General features: G+C 37.6%; 2 protein-coding genes across 3 annotated transcripts; one reads left to right on the top strand and one right to left on the bottom strand.

The window, feature by feature from the left end:
* Positions 1–1,011: 1,011 nt before the first annotated feature.
* On the bottom strand, positions 1,012–6,768 carry LOC131946540 (methyl-CpG-binding domain protein 2). Its single transcript, XM_059307386.1, has 6 exons — positions 6,542–6,768; positions 5,211–5,368; positions 4,398–4,540; positions 4,111–4,201; positions 2,684–2,841; positions 1,012–1,425 (listed from the first exon to the last, which is right to left on the bottom strand). Exons 1-6 carry the CDS (start codon positions 6,625–6,627, stop codon positions 1,333–1,335), a joined length of 729 nt encoding a protein of 242 aa, XP_059163369.1. The 5' UTR covers positions 6,628–6,768; the 3' UTR covers positions 1,012–1,332.
* Positions 6,769–7,406: 638 nt separating this feature from the next.
* LOC131946539 (uncharacterized) lies at positions 7,407–15,783 on the top strand. Of its 2 annotated transcripts, none has more exons than XM_059307384.1 (13): positions 7,407–7,432; positions 7,718–7,948; positions 8,673–8,819; positions 9,231–9,321; positions 9,721–9,785; positions 10,631–10,723; positions 10,935–11,050; positions 11,472–11,556; positions 11,976–12,140; positions 13,190–13,316; positions 14,540–14,700; positions 14,878–14,968; positions 15,617–15,783. In XM_059307384.1, exons 2-13 carry the CDS (start codon positions 7,724–7,726, stop codon positions 15,727–15,729), a joined length of 1,479 nt encoding a protein of 492 aa, XP_059163367.1. In that variant the 5' UTR covers positions 7,407–7,432; positions 7,718–7,723; the 3' UTR covers positions 15,730–15,783. The 2 variants fall into 2 exon arrangements, with proteins under 2 accessions (XP_059163367.1, XP_059163368.1); XM_059307385.1 differs by having other exon boundaries at positions 7,416–7,432; positions 7,721–7,948.
* Positions 15,784–17,064: the final 1,281 nt, after the last annotated feature.

Genomic DNA, 17,064 nt, shown 5'->3' with positions numbered 1-17,064 from the left:
TCCAAGTGATGTGGGCTTAGGATCTCTACACAACTCAACTAGACAATGGACATCCACCATACAAGTGATGTGGGCTTAGGATCTCTACACAACTCAACTAGACAATGGATGTCCACCATACAAGTGATGTGGGCTTAGGATCTCTACACAACTCAACTAGACAATGGATATCCACCATCCAAGTGATGTGGGCTTAGGATCTCTACACAACTCAACTAGACAATGGATGTCCACCATACAAGTGATGTGGGCTTAGGATCTCTACACAACTCAACTAGACAATGGATATCCACCATACAAGTGATGTGGGCTTAGGATCTCTACACAACTCAACTAGACAATGGATGTCCACCATACAAGTGATGTGGGCTTAGGATCTCCACAAAACCCAACTAGACAATGGATGTCCACCATCCAAGTGATGTGGGCTTAGGATCTCTACAAAACCCAACTAGACAATGGATGTCCACCATCCCAGTGATGTGGGCTTAGGATCTCTACACAACACAACTAGACAATGGATGTCCACCATCCAAGTGATGTGGGCTTAGGATCTCTACAAAACCCAACTAGACAATGGATGTCCACCATCCAAGTGATGTGGGCTTAGGATCTCTACACAACACAACTAGACAATGGATGTCCACCATCCCAGTGATGTGGGCTTAGGATCTCTACACAACACAACTAGACAATGGATATCCACCATACAAGTGATGTGGGCTTAGGATCTCTACACAACACAACTAGACAATGGATGTCCACCATCCAAGTGATGTGGGCTTAGGATCTCTACAAAACCCAACTAGACAATGGATGTCCACCATCCCAGTGATGTGGGCTTAGGATCTCTACACAACTCAACTAGACAATGGATGTCCACCATCCAAGTGATGTGGGCTTAGGATCTCTACACAACCCAACTAGACAAATGGATGTCCACCATACAAGTGATGTGGGCTTAGGATCACACAACATAATAAAATAAACAGGACATGAGATAAATTGAAATGTTTCGACTTTACTGTTCATAATTATATGAAACTAAACAACTTGACATTAGTTCATTTCAAAATAAAATTAATTTCATCATGTCAAATTAAGAATCAATTCACATGGATCTATATATCATCATGAAAATAAAACACGCACAAAAGATAATCCATTACAACAAATTTCAGATTTCTTTGTTACTTCATTTTGAAAACATAATGAATAAGCCTTTTAATATAGGATTAAATAAATACAATTGACCAGTTTCACTTGAACTGGCTATGTCAAACAATGTTTTTGTAAATTTACCAAGACATACAAGAAAATCTTTAAAGACGATTACTCTAAGGACTGAATCAAATCTTGAAGTCTACGTCGAGCTAGCTGAACACGTTGTTCTTGTCTATGGATGTCATCAGATGATACCAAAACCTAAAACAAAACACATCAAAAGTATAACATTACAGCTGAACTGACTATATTTTTAGAGATAATGCACTAATGTGTTTTCATTTGATTTTAACAAACAAATTAAGTCAATTAAGATATTTAACTATATAATTGTGATCACTATGTATTAATAATAATACAATGTCCACTGATTACTTGTTGTCACTGAACATTAGTTGTGTTTAGATAACAGAGAAAAAACAATTTGTTTACTTCTATTAAGCTAGATATCAGGTACTAATAGATAACTCAAATTTTCTATGAGACATTTTTAATAGCTATTTCTTAGGTCACTGTGTCCTGATGTCTGTCTGTGAGTTTGTGGTCAAACTTCATAATGGAAATTAGACCAATTTCTAATGCAGCTATTTCTTTCAAGCTTACAATTTAAGTTGACTTCTATAGACAGCACAAAAACTTATTATTTTCAGTCGAACTGAACCCTGAATATTAAATTAGTCATTAAAGTTTATTTTAAAGACTTAAAAGATAATTTCTAATAGCCAAAGGGGAGATAATATCAAGTAATAGCCATCACTGGATAAGATGGTGAGTTGTATTCCCAGGTATTTTTAAACTAGAGAGACAATCATGAGGCAAAAAAATTGTTATTGATCAAGTTTTGAAGAAAATATTTCAAATTTTTATTCCTGTAGGGTGTCAACTAAATTAAGAATAAACAGAACAGAAAAAATAAATAGGAGATTAATAGGATATTAAAATATAATTGTTTTTATAACTAAAACATGAGCTTACTACCCTTATATTGTTATAATATTTAGATATTAAAACGTGTGAGTTAAATCAGGGCAAAATGTAATCAGCTGTGATAGTGAAAGATTGCACAGTTCTAACAAAAGAAATCAACTAGATCTAGTTACATCAAACAACAATCTCAAGCTATACAACATATTGATGTTTTGAAATTGCAGAAAGTACTTTGGTCATGCCTACTAAAATCCCAAATATCAGTTAAAAATAGGTTGATTACCCCAAATAGCTGCACTTTTTAGCCTATGTTTGCACTAAATATAAAGCTACAATTTTAACAAAGCTTAATAAATATCTCTTACACACTACACTAAAAAAAGATTATTATATCCAAACACTTTCCACACACACTCATATCCTATCTATACTTACTTCCTAAATTCTAATCTGCTAATGGGAGATAACTAAGAATAATATTCAAGTGGTTCTCATGGTAATCTACTCCTAAAGTAATGTAGTACTGACTAACCTGCTGAATGTGGGGTTGCTGAGTGTCCATGTTGATGCTTGGATTCTTCATGATGGCTTGTTTGCTGGCACCCTGCCCAACCACAGGTCCTGTGTTTATATGTAACGCTGCAGAAATACTCTGTAAAACATTCTCTGTGGACAGCTCTGGACCAACACCTGAAACAGAAAAGCTATTTATTATCATAAACAAATTATGTACATTAGTACTTGTGGTCTATGTGGCAGATAAAAAAAGGCAGGCTGTTTATGTTTTATTCACCAATACATATGAAGAAAGTTGATGATGAGCGATATGCCCCGCCAGCCTGCCACTTTTACTTTCCCTGTCTCATCAGGTAAAAGTTTCCCTTTCAAACCTGACGGTCTATGGGGCAAGTGAAGTAGAGTTCACTTGTTTCTGTGATGAAGAGATAGTGTGGTCAGCACTATGCCCACCCGCCTTTACTCTCCCTAATGTGAGTTAGGTACCCATCAGAGTTGGGTGGACTCAGGGACGGTCTACTGACTTGAACCCGGATTCGAACTCGAGACTTGAGGGTTAGCAGTCCAGCTCTCTACCACTAGACCACTCCGCCCCATGTCTCATCAGGTACCCATCTCATACCAGCTTAGTTGAAAGAGGTCAAGGCTAGTTAATAGAATACAAATACAATAGAATGCTGTATGGTTTACCACTAGACAAACCATCATATTCGAGGGACTTCATATTAATTTTAAATTAATAAAAAAACATGAAAAAAAACACCAAAATAAATAAATACAATGTATTAATATAGACAAAGAAAACATCGCAAAACATGCATTGGAATTTGGATTGGAATCCCCAGGGGAGGAGGAGGGTGGGCCGGCCAAGGAGAACGTGGAAGAGAACGGTTGAGGAAGAGGCAAAAACAGCTGGGCTCTCATGGGCACAGATTAGAGGAGCAGCCCAAAACCGAGTCCGCTGGAGATGTGTGGTTGCAGCCCTTTGCTCCCCAGGGGCCATAAAGGAGTGATGATGATGATGAATATAGACAAAAATTTAAATAATAGTTTACGTAACTTTTCAACATTGGAGTGAAAAAAACAATAATTCTTTCATTGGGTACAAACTAAAGTAAAAACATAGTCTTGGAATATTTTTTAACACAAGATGCTAGGTTTACAGAAAACACCAAAATTTGTATAGTTCATGATTGCTGGTTGAACCAATGCTTAATTGTTAAATTTAGTTTTTGCAACATTAGCCATTGATTTTTTAAATAACTAATATCATACACATGGAAAAAATTTAATCTCATGAGTTGTGAATTTAAAAATCTGCATTGACCTAAAAAAAAGCATCGGTGAAATTAGTCATGTTTATCTATATCATGGGGAACCATCCTGTGATTAGATATCAAGAAAAATTAATGAGTAAATTTTTGTTGAAATAATTAAACTTACTCTGCATTTGTTTGGGTAGTTCCATAGATGGTATAACTTCTTCACTACTGTCACAAGCATGAAGACCGTGGAGACGTTTCTCCCAAAATATCTATAAAAAAATTAAGATACACATATACATTGTTAGTCATATAGAAATTCTTAAAACTAATAGCTCAATGAATAATAACAACAACAAAAATCATCTTCATAATTATAAACATGATTTTCATTTAAATTGTATATTTGATTTCCTTTTTTTTAAAAAAAAGAAAAATGCATAATTAATCTGAAGATGTAAAACTAACCTGCTTGGGCTGATCCTGAATTCCATGCTTGAGTTCACCTTTAGATTTACTCTCTTGTCTGTTCCTTATAACTGTGACAGGTTGTTTGAAAATGGAAGCTGTTTGTCTAATAGGTAGTACAAGACTGGCATCATGGCGCACACCTAGAATGTAGTTAGTTTGTTATTCTATATGCTTGTATCTAGTCACCACAGCTTATAAATATTTTACAAATAGAAAAACTTTAATATAGCTTTGAATAGGTTCTTTTTAACTTTATTTAAACATTAGGTCTACCAAAGATGTATGGTAAATAACTAAAGAATTAAAAGATGGAAAATTTATTTTTCAGGCAAAAAAAAAGATGCCTGGCCCAAGCTCATCATCATCTTTTCAAATTTGTGCCCAAGACACATGGGGCAGATAGAGTTCCTCTGTTACAATGATCTCAGCATACAGGGGATAATGTGGTCAGCATTATGCCCAGCCGTCTTTGTTTCCCTAATCAGAGCTGGGTGGACTCCTCACGGATGTTCGACTGACTTGAACCCGGATATGGGTTAGCAGCCTAGTGCTCTACAGCTAGGCCATGCCATTCCCGTGATTCCCTGGCCCAAATTACCAGTTACTGAACTATGTAAGGTTTAATTCATTATTCTCTTATAATGAAAAATGGGATTTACTTAAAATTTATAAATGTAAATAATTCACATTTCTGGACTATTAAAAAAAAAACCTTGGAAGATAATAAACTTGGCCAACTTTTTTAACACAACTGTTTGTCCTAAATTTGTATGTGGTTTTGTTTTATTGTATTAAACAACATGTACCTACCTCTAGCAAAGTCATAGGAGGAACCTTTTTGACGTTTACTTTTTCTACAAGCACTGTACACTGTACGTCCAGTACGGAAATCAAATGCACTTAAATCAAAGGCTTCACCAAGAATTCTGGCTAACTGTGGTTTACTCCGAATCTTTTTACCATCTGGCCTAGAAAAATTAATTGTGATTTCAAGTATAAGCCAATTAATCAATATGCAGGTACTGATTTTTTTAATTACATGTAAAAATGCATGCACTGAAACTATTAGGTTAATTACTTAATACGGATAACTATCGCCTATAGATCTATGTATGTATAGACTAGAACCAATTATGTTAACCATTGTTACAGCACTTAGTAATTTTATAATAGATTTTGATTTGTATTGAATTGCCCTTCTTGCTGTTTAGATTTTTAAGAAACTCCACCCATTTTTTAATAAAATAAAAAACTGATCTAATTAAATTTAAATAAAAGCATAGCCTAGAGAGCTTGAGATGATTAGAGTAGAGAAATAGCAAAGTTTTGCAGAACTGAGAAAAAAAAAAGGCTACCAATGAGATATAGAGTAGAGTCTAGCTAGATTCTAGTTCAGTGGTTCAAAACTGTGGTTTTGTTTAATTGAACCCTAGATCTAGCAGAGGCGTAGCGACCCTTCCCGGCAAACTTTCAATTTGGCGCCCCCTTGGGAGCAAATTTTCAATTTGCACCCCCTCCCTCAACTTTTTGATTTACACCCCCCCCCCTCAAACTTTTGATTTGCACCCCTCCCCCTGCAAAAATGCAGCTAAATTGACATTTTTATTTGTTTTTACAACCCATTTTGGCACCCCCTTAGGTCGGCGCCCGGGGACAAAAGTCCCCCCCCTGCCCCACCATCGCTACGCCTCTGAGATCTAGTAGGTTCACACCGAGTATCATACTCATAGGATTCACATTTGATTTCGCCAATGCCTATGGACAGCCTATTGGACTATTATTATTAAGATGGATTCTGTGAACGCATCATCATATGAAACTGGGGGGGGGGGGGGGGGGGGTTGGTATCTCGTTTGTCTAAAAGATTAAGAACCGCTGTTCTAGATCTAGCTGATCTAGTAAATCTTGAATCGTTCTGGATTTAGATCTAGATCTAGTAAAAGTAAAAAACTAAAAAGTAGTGAGTACAACAAGAGGACTCGCGTGAGGCCGTGAGGAGAGCTGAACACTCAGCCTGAACACTCTGAGTGACACTCGTACAACAGCGTAGATGAGTGATAACTCAACATTCCAAACTACTAGATCTATATCTACTACATCTAGATCTACTAAATAGAACTCTTAAACTACAATAATCTCACGTGAAATAATAAACATCTGTTTTTCCGGCAGATAAACCCGACTGTCTTACAACTTCTTCTCTTTTCCATCCCGGAGGCAAAGCCATGTTTAGGAAATATCAACAAAATTTTGGTTTACACATTACAAATGGGTTATTGCAATACTAAATCTAGTATCGATACTTGTTACATACAATGAATTTAAAACTAAAATATAAAATAACAAAATTGTATTAGTACATGAAGATTATTTGTGATTATATATATTATAATAACTTTCAAAACATGTACTCGCTACACATCATATAGTATTGTAAATGAGAAGCTCACGTTGATTGAAGTATTGTTACTTCATTATCGTTAATTAGCTTGCAGATTCGGCCACCGACGAGCTCGCTAAAAATAAAAATCTCAAACAAAGGTTCAAATGGTTCCGATAAAGATTATGATTAGGCCTAGATCTAAATCTAGATAGATTCTACATTTTAGATCTATTTTTTTAACATTTTCAAAATAGCAAAAGACCTGAATAAAATACAAATATGTACCATATAAGAAATAAAATATGCTTTATATTAAATATGTATGCTTTCAAATGTCAAAACAATGCTAAATCAATGTTGTTTATTTTTTTTTTAAACTAGAATCTAGATCAAACCCTAACCCAAAATATTTTTTAAGAAAACGCAGTAAGAGTAATGATTTTTTTTTTTACATTTATTAAAAAGCTAACATTTATATGAGTATAAAGTTGGAAAATTCTGTTTTTAGATTCTTATTACCGAGGAAAGCCATTGCTAAAAATAAACGCTGTTTGATTGGCATTTATAAATAGATTTCCTAACAGTTATAATATTAACCAAAACGAATCGAAATGTACGGTAGTTTAAACTAGACCTAATAGGAGCTTGGGTACATTAAACTTACTAGATTAACTATCATTTTTAAAATGTTTTGGTTCATTAGTATTCAAATGTTTAAAATAAGAAAAAAAAGTTTTAAAAACGTTAACCACATAGTTAAACTGATAATATCAAAAGAGGGTTTTAATAAGTTTATCATTTGTAACTGTGCACTCAATGCATCTACTTCAATTTCTGTTATTCTATTAAGAAATAAATTACACTCTTGGCTTTATTGATAGGTCAACTTCTAAAATGTTTTAATTTTTGTAAAAAAAAAATATATATTTCTCAGCAGAAAATGGCATCTAATACAATCGATGTGTATGTCAAGCTGCCCTCTGGGCGAAACACTTTTTATTCGACTGTTGGCTCTGCTAATCTTCACTCTATTTGTGAATTGATAGCCAAAGAAGAACATATTAAAAGTAGCCAAGTCATTTTAAAATACCAAGGTAAAATACTGGACAACAACAAATCGTTAAATGAATATGGAATAAGAGCGGAAACTATTCTGAAAGTTGAGGTAAGATATGTTAATTCGAGTATTTTGCTTTCCATATTTAAATAAGAAAACTTGTTTTTAAAAAAAAATAATTAAAAAAAAATAATATGCTTATTCGATGAGTTGTAGTTTACCAATTTGCACTTTAGTGCCTAAACAATAAAAGCCTGACGTACGTAAATGGAAAATAGGCCTAAAAAGTTTTTAAAGTAACACTGCGGTCAACCGTTATATGCCTTAAGTTTCAGCATGTATTGGCCTCAATTGTTATTAATATGATATTTAACGCACTTACTTAAGTACATGATGATTAAACTTAGCAGTACGAATCTGACGAGTGTCCCTATAAATTGTCTCGTAAACGCGTCTAGGCACATTTAGCCTCCATATGCATGAACTCTACTTCATCTTCCCTATTTGCGCCCTTGTCTAGTAGTTGTTTTCCAGCTTTTCGTACAGATAATCTCAATTGCGCGTTCAACTGATCACCGGAAAGTCTCCTCGAGTCCGTGAAGGTCCATGAGCCCACACAGATCTGATGGGTACCTGCTCACGTTAGGAAAGTAAAAGCTGATGGGCATATTGCTGACCACATCCTCCCTTTACATGCCGAGGTCACTGAAGTAGATAAACTCTAATTCCCCTCCTAATTAGATTTAAGGTTCGAAAGAAGGGTTCTTTACTTACTAATACTATGTGCTGTCACAACGAAAAAACAAAAGCGTAATGTATATCATTCTCTCAGATCTTGGTGCCACAAATGCTCGACATTCTCGTCAGTTTTCCCGAAGGCACGGAACAAGTTGCAATATCCAACCTAGAGCCTGTGTCGGCGCTGTATGATGCTGTGGCGACCAAATTATGTTCTTCTAGGTCACAGGTAGAAATCAAGGTACGTGATTTTAATGGTAAAATAAGGGACAGACACAGGCGTTGGTATAATGTCTGGCTGGGGTATAGTAGACTCTTGAGAGCAGAGGCGTAGCGAGGGGGGAGGGGGAATATGTCCCCGGGCGCCGACCTCAGGGGGAGGCGCCAAATTGAAAGTTTGAGGGGGGTGCAAATGAAAAGTTCGAAGGGGGGGGGGTGCAAATCGAAAGTTTGAGGAGGTGCAAATAGAAAGTTTGAGGGCGGGTGTAAATCAAAAGTTCGAGGGGGGGGGGGGGGTGCAAATCGAAAGTTTGTCCCCGGGCGCCGGGAAGGGTCGCTTCGCCTCTGCTTGAGAGTAATATACTGGACAAGGTTGTTGTGGTGAAAGAAGACCCGTAACTTCAAAATGTTAACTTCATTTTTGTGGTTTTAGGTCGAAGGAAGACTGGTAACTCCTTCCTCTTACACGCTACACAAGACGGGTTTTACACATGGGACCTGCGTCACAGCCGCGATAAAGAAAGGTAAAGTCTCAAGGGAACATTGACGCTATCTCATCTTCTTTCTTTATCGGCAGCCATCATTTTACCTTTATGTTATACTGCAGGCATGTTTGAAAAAATAAAACCTCAATACAAAGTGGGGTACACGTCCCCAATTCTTAAAGTTAATACATCCACATAGATAGATGAGATCGAGTGGGAAGTCACTCAGTCCACGAAGTTCTGATGATGTGTGGCCATGAGTCTGTTCAGAAACTCTGGGTACCTGGAGTTAGTTGGGGGTTGGGAAATGTCTAGACAAAGTGCTGCCTTAACTGAAGTAGCCACAAATATAGCTCACAGCTAACTACACGTCATCTTCTCCACACCTCACGGTCGCATTTGGAATAATATTTGCGTGTTCCATTTCTTGAATTTCAGAAGTTCCTAAAGCAACGAGTTGTGGGGACCAACCTGCGCCAGTAATTGACGATGAAACAAAACAGGTATTTAAAAATTAGTTAGTAAGCTTTATAGAATTCATTATTGAAAGTGTTGTCTAAATCTTTTAAATGTTGAAACTGTTGTGTTAAATATTTTTATTTTAATCTGATGGTAGATGATAAGAATAAAGAATCAACAATGTAATGTATAGCTTATTTTAAATAAATATCTTTTTTTTTATTACACTTACGCTGCGCTTTAGCTGAGTTGCGTTAGTATTTTGTTTTAATACTTGTCTGTCGTGACATGTGACACATGTCCTGCTAACCAGTGTTTCTTCCAGACTTTTTTCTCTGTGGGGAGGGGGGGGCACGATAAATTCCATTTTGTTCGGGGAAGGGAGGGTAGCCTTTTGGGGGTGGGGGGGGGGGGGGCGCTAAACACCCCCCCCCCCCCCACGAAGAGTTGCCTGGAAGAAACTCTGCTGTTAACGCCGTCCGCCGATGACGTGGTTATTAATGCTGGCAACTTTTTGCGTATGCTTGGCAGAACTGGAGGGGGGAGAGAAGATTACCTCAAGGATCACTGTATCTACTTAGGCATCAAAGAGGCGAGGCAAAGACTCGTACCATAGTCCTGTCTAAATAGATATACTTTAGATCCACTTCCACAACAACAAATAACCTGTTAATTGTTTCTCAGAAAAGTGTGGCAACTGACGACAAAATTTTTAAAAAAGTATTCAACGACAGACTTTGAATCACGAGACATATTTAATTTCTACCAATCACCAGACTAAAATAACTAACTAAGTAAAAACAATGTATATTGTGTGTTCAAATTCAATGTGATATTTAATAGGCCAAACTACCTGGATTTATTTTAAAATATTTTTTTGACATTTCAGTCCGTGATGAACAGCTTCGACGCAAAAGGCCGCCGTGTTGAAGTGGCTTTCTCTTTCGACACAACGGGAAGCATGTACCAATATCTTTCAACGGTAGGTTTAACGACTTTTAAGTTGTTGTTTTTTTTAATGTATTTTTCAGTTTTTAAATAAACGCCCATTTTCGAGTTTATGGTTGTATTTCGTTACTAATATTTGTATTTGCCTACATCTTTGTGTTTAATTTTTTTAGTTTTAATTACACAACTGATCTACAATAGAAGGCAATTATCAAATTATTTTTTACCACACATCTTCTATCCAGGTCCGGCAAAAGCTCCAGCAGTGCTGTACACGTCTGCTCCAGGATATCCCACAGATTAGGATTAGTTTAATCGCTCAAGGCGATTACTGTGACTCCGAGTCTTCGTACGCTGTGAGGTAGGCTCGGGGTTTGTCTGAGAACACATGGGTGGATTGTGGATTGTTAGGTCCAGGGTTTATTTGTTTGTGAACACCTTCATATGCCGAGGTCACAGAAACAAGTGAACTCTACTTCACTTGCCCCATAGACCGTCAGGTTTGAAAGAGAAACTTTTTACTTTTACACCTTTGAGAAGGGTGATTACATGGTCATTTTTTGAGAGGTGACGTACATTGCTCCAGCATAGTATCAAATTACAGTCCTAAGGGTCAGAAAAAGAATATTTCAAATGTGTAAATAATAAATGTTGTTTTGTTGTTGTTTGTTTTTAATTAATAAAACTACTACTACTATACTATTAGTAAAATTGCTCTATTTCAACAACAAAACAAAATGAATACTGGAATATATCTTTTTTTTATGGTTCGTCTGCCGCAGATCTGTTGACCTTACTTCTGACGTGCAGACACTTGTCCACTTTGCTCAGAATGTTCCAGCCACTGGTGGAGGCGATGCACCAGAGGTAAGTGGGCAATTTTCTAGCCCTGTCAATGTCTTTAGCCCTGTCCACGTCCGGCCTTGTGTTTTTTAAATCTAGTGTTTAAGTACTTGAGTACTCCGCTAACTCTGACTTGAACCCTGTACAAATACCCGGCTCTCTCAGCTGTTGTGTTGACACTGACAAACGTTGTATTTTGGGTTGCTTTCAGACATATTATTTGGGGGGGGGGGGGGTGAAACTTCAAGTGTGGGGCGGACAATGTTTAAAGTATACATTTTCTATCTAAATGTAATTGTACGTTTTTGTGTATGCGGGGAGGGGGGGGGGGCGTTGGACGAGAGACGGCGGACATGCTTCGGTGAGGGCAGTGCCCCCCCCCCCCCCCCCCAACACACACAGAGAAGCCTGTAAACGAGTGTAAACATACTTGATGTTTTCAGTGCTACGAACTGGTCTTGAAAAAAGCCCAGCTGTTGGACTGGTCTGAAGACTCGGCCAAGGCTCTGGTCGTTATAGGGGACTTACACCCCCACCCTCCGTCATACACCGACCAGCGTATCTGGTGGCGAGACGAGCTGAACGTCTTGACGGGCATGGGGGTTAAGGTAAGGCTTATATATAGATTTACGTTAACTTGGGTTCGTTAACTAGTTACGGTAAGGCTTATAGAACTTCGTAAATTAGGGGGTTAAGGTAAGGCTTATAGAACTTCGTAAATTAGTGGGTTAAGGTAAGGCTTATAGAACTTCGTAAATTAGGGGGTTAAGGTAAGGCTTATAGAACTTCGTAAATTAGGGGGTTAAGGTAAGGCTTATAGAACTTCGTAAATTAGGGGGTTAAGGTAAGGCTTATAGAACTTCGTAAATTAGGGGGTTAAGGTAAGGCTTATAGAACTTCGTAAATTAGTGGGTTAAGGTAAGGCTTATAGAACTTCGTAAATTATATATAGATTTACGTTAACTTGGGTTCGTTAACTAGTTACGGTAAGGCTTATAGAACTTCGTAAATTAGGGGGTTAAGGTAAGGCTTATAGAACTTCGTAAATTAGGGGGTTAAGGTAAGGCTTATAGAACTTCGTACATTAGGGGGTTAAGGTAAGGCTTATAGAACTTCGTAAATTAGGGGGTTAAGGTAAGGCTTATAGAACTTCGTAAATTAGGGGGTTAAGGTAAGGCTTATAGAACTTCGTAAATTAGGGGGTTAAGGTAAGGCTTATAGAACTTCGTTAATTAGGGGGTTACAGTAAGGCTTATAGAACTTCGTAAATTAGGGGGTTAAGGTAAGGCTTATAGAACTTCTTAAATTAGGGGGTTAAGGTAAGGCTTATAGAACTTCGTAAATTAGGGGGTTAAGGTAAGGCTTATAGAACTTCGTAAATTAGGGGGTTAAGGTAAGGCTTATAGAACTTCGTACATTAGGGGGTTAAGGTAAGGCTTATAGAACTTCGTTAATTAGGGGGTTAAGGTAAGGCTTATATATAGATTTACGTTAACTTGGGTTCGTTAACTAGTTACGGTAAGGCTTATAGAACTACTTTAACTAGCTTGAGTTAAGATTAAGCTGATTATATAACTACGTTATCTATGTAAAGTTAAGATTAAGCTGATTATAGAACTACGTTAACTAATATGTGTTCAACACTTGATATTTGCAGGTATATGGCGTTCAGGCGGGGACAGACTCGGTTAATTCCCATTTTTACAGAGAGTTGGCTGAAGTGTCTGGAGGATGTTACCTTAACCTTAACCACATCGACGTCATCACAGACATGTTCCTAGCAGGTAACTAGGAGGGTGAAGGTCATGTGTCACATGGCCCCCCACATTTAAACTAACCACGTGGTCTACTTAGGGTCAGTGGCGTCACTAGGTGGGGTGGCAGCCAGTGCGGGTTCTTGGGGTGTCTTATTGTATTCCCCCACTACTCAAGTTCCCTTTTCAGACCTCACAACCCATAGGGTAGATAAGGGTTTATCTATTTCCAGACCACGGCATATGAAGGGATGGTGTTTTCAGCCCTATGCCCATTCGCCATTACTTTCCCTAACTAGTGTAAGGTACCTATTAGAGTACCTATTAGAGCTGAGTGCTTTCAGAGACGTCCTACAGACTCACATCCGTAATCCGAACTAGAGAATTTCGGGTAGGCAGTCGAGCGTTATCACCCGGATTCCATCATTCCTTTATTGATGTTAAAATATCATTAAAGATGTATATGAATTTTATAAGTTTAAACTTTTATAATGTAGATAGGATTCTATGTAGGCATATATAATTTATAAAATATAATACATTTCAAATGAGACTTTGCAAATTTTATTAAAATAAGGTTACTTCCGGTTTCGGCTATTCGTGCCGATCCCACACACTGCATTGTTTGAAGTTATAAACACTACCTTGTAAACAATTAACAAGATTGTAATTCGCGTACGCGACGCTTAGAGACCATTAAATGACTGTGTAGAGCTGTGTTGAATGACGAGTAGAGATGTGCTTTGTGTGACCTCCAGTAGAGTTGTGTTGAATGACGAGTAAAGATGTGCTTTGTGTGACCTCCAGTAGAGTTGTGTTGATTGACGAGTAAAGATGTGGTTTGTGTGACCTCTAGTAGAGTTGTGTTGAATGACGAGTAAAGATGTGCTTTGTGTGATCCTCCAGTAGAGTTGTGTTGAATGACAAGTAAAGATGTGCTTTGTGTGATCCTCCAGTAGAGTTGTGTTGAATGACGAGTAAAGATGTGCTTTGTGTGATCCTCCAGTAGAGTTGTGTTGAATGACGAGTAAAGATGTGCTTTATGTGACCTCCAGTAGAGTTGTGTTGAATGACGAGTAAAGATGTGCTTGGTGTGACCTCCAGTAGAGTTGTGTTGAATGACGAGTAAAGATGTGCTTTGTGTGATCCTCCAGTAGAGTTGTGTTGAATGACGAGTAAAGATGTGCTTTGTGTGACCTCCAGTAGAGTTGTGTTGAATGACGAGTAAAGATGTGCTTTGTGTGATCCTCCAGTGTGTTACAACGAGACGAATGACGACATGCTGCAAGACTTCGAGGAGGAGCTGGTGGCACAAGGTCACATGACCGAGCTGAAACAAAACATGATCTCACAGCTCAAACAAAAGAACGAGAGCAAGTCTCGGACTCACACAGAAGCAACCAATACAACAAAGGTACTCACTGAAACTCTGGTTGTTGGAGGAGACATTAATGTGTCCTTTTAATTTTTAAACATTTAAAACATTTTTATTGGCCGGCAACTTATCTTCACATTATCCACTAAACACACACGCATTACACACATACACACACTCAACGAACACAGTAACTGAGCCAGATAATTCCTACAGCATAACGTCTGCCAGCCTTGGTGGGACCTAGCCCTGGACACCGGAACACCATTTTACACATACGACGGTCAAACGGACAAGTGGTCGCCAGGTAGGTTTTTATAACTTTTTGTGTTGCTGAGTCGGACATGATGGGAGATGATGGTGCGCTGTTAGCGGTGCTTGCTCTGAATGTTTCTATCATTTTAAATAAACATTTTTAAAATGTCTTACCAAATCTTGACGTTTTGGTCGTCTAACTAAAAGCAAAGATGATTGTTTTTAACTTTACTGGCAGCCTCTCGTGAGCCGCCCAAATAGCACTCGGGTAACAATGGTCGCAATGGTGTAGGAATAGATGAATGATTAACTTGATGATTTAGTTTGTATTGTTGATGTAGTTTGTTGTATTGATGATGTAGTTTGTAAGAATCCTGTATGCTACACTATTATTTTTAGATATATATCAAAAGTAGTTCGCCATGATCTTGTTAGACCTTTGAATCTGTCTTTGAAATAGCAGTTCATGGGGTATTGTAAACATACACTTTGGCAATTTGCAACACTGTGTAGCTTATTGTGTGTTCCCAAGCGATATATTCCTCGTAGACCTGCTACAGTCATGATATAAATAACAAAGACATGTTCCGGGTATTCAAGTGACGCCGAGAATTCCCGTCAAAATTGGTTATATTGCTTAACTTATAAAACCAGCTATACCAGTGAGGTAAAAGTTAACTAACGTCCCTTTATATTTCAGTACTGCAAAGTACCACAAGCGTGCACTGTGTTCCTGCAGTGAGCTCGGAGGTCATACCAGTTACCAGAAGTTTACGAAAAAAATATCAGAAATGTAAATGTTCAGTTATGTAATATAGCACAGAACCAATGACTGGTAGCCTACTCTTCAAGTCTGCGACTGCTCAATACAAGTACAAGTAAAAAAAATTAAAAAGTGTACAATTTTGCAATGTAATTATTAATATTTTACTACTACTAAGCCTTATTACTTTTAATTCTTTAAAAACACGTGCACATATTAATATTAATGTAATATTCCAATTCCAGTGAAGGAACGTGGGATATTTTATTTTAAAATGTTTAAATAAGAGTTTTAGGCCTGTATGTGCTTAGCGTGTGTCAGTACGTGCGTGCGTGTGTGAGGGATGTGTCATTGTATAAGTGCAGCAATGCGTTTAAATGTGCGTGTGTTTATGTAGGCTTATTGTGTAGACATAATAAATCATGTGATTTGATATAAATCATGTGATTTGACAGTGAAAGGGATTTTTATCCAGTCATCTGTAATGATTGTATGACTGATTGGTTGATTAAATCCTGGTATGATTTAAGTGGATTCAACCGTTGTGATACTGTCAATCAAAGACTTTACTACACAATTTGAATAAAAATGAATGTCAGAAAAAAAAATCATTATTATTGTAAATTTGTATCATTCCTCACAAGTCGATTATGAAAACTAATACTAAAACCGAAACGAGGATTTAGACGAGCTTTCTCCTGTTTACTGTGCTTATTACAATACAGCTTGTAAACAAGTCTCAAAGCCAACTCAACTATGCATGTCACACCCGGTTAGAAAAAGGCTATATAAGGCTATTTGATAGCCAGCCTATTCTATTAATAACCGCTACAGACGGACATATCCCATCTTGGATGGAGGTGTAACGACAATGTGCCGAACAATATGTCATCTGAAGGTTCGTGAATGTCATACCGTTAGTATAAGCCTGGCTAAAAGGCAGGGCCGGCGCCCCCACGATGATTTAACGAGCTTTCGCCTGTTTTCTATGCTTATTACAATACAGCTTGTAAACAAGTCTCAACGCCAAACTGAACTAGGCATGTCACACCCTTTGAGAATAAAAGGTTATATATAAGGCTATTTGATAGCCAACCATTATCCATTAATAAACGCAACAGACGAGACACATCCTATCTTGGATGGGAGTGTAACAACAATGCGCCTAAGCAACACGCCATCTGTAGGTTCGTGTATGTCATACCGTTAGTATAAACGAGGCTACACATCAAGTCAGAACTCGTTGCCTATCAATATGCCCAGTTGGCTTTAAAAAGCAGCCGGACGACTGGACAAAGGCCGAGTAGAGAGACCGGATGGAGCGCTAATAAATATATGGTCAGTTAAACGGAGTTCCGATAAACAAACTACATGCATACCACATA

Source organism: Physella acuta, unplaced genomic scaffold, assembly GCF_028476545.2.
Source record: "Physella acuta isolate Inbredline_101_S28 unplaced genomic scaffold, ASM2847654v3 ptg000562l, whole genome shotgun sequence".
In the NCBI taxonomy this organism is placed as follows: Eukaryota; Metazoa; Mollusca; class Gastropoda; family Physidae; genus Physella; species Physella acuta.
The sequence above is the reverse complement of the archived record's forward strand: the minus strand, read 5'-3'. Positions and strand labels throughout refer to the sequence as shown.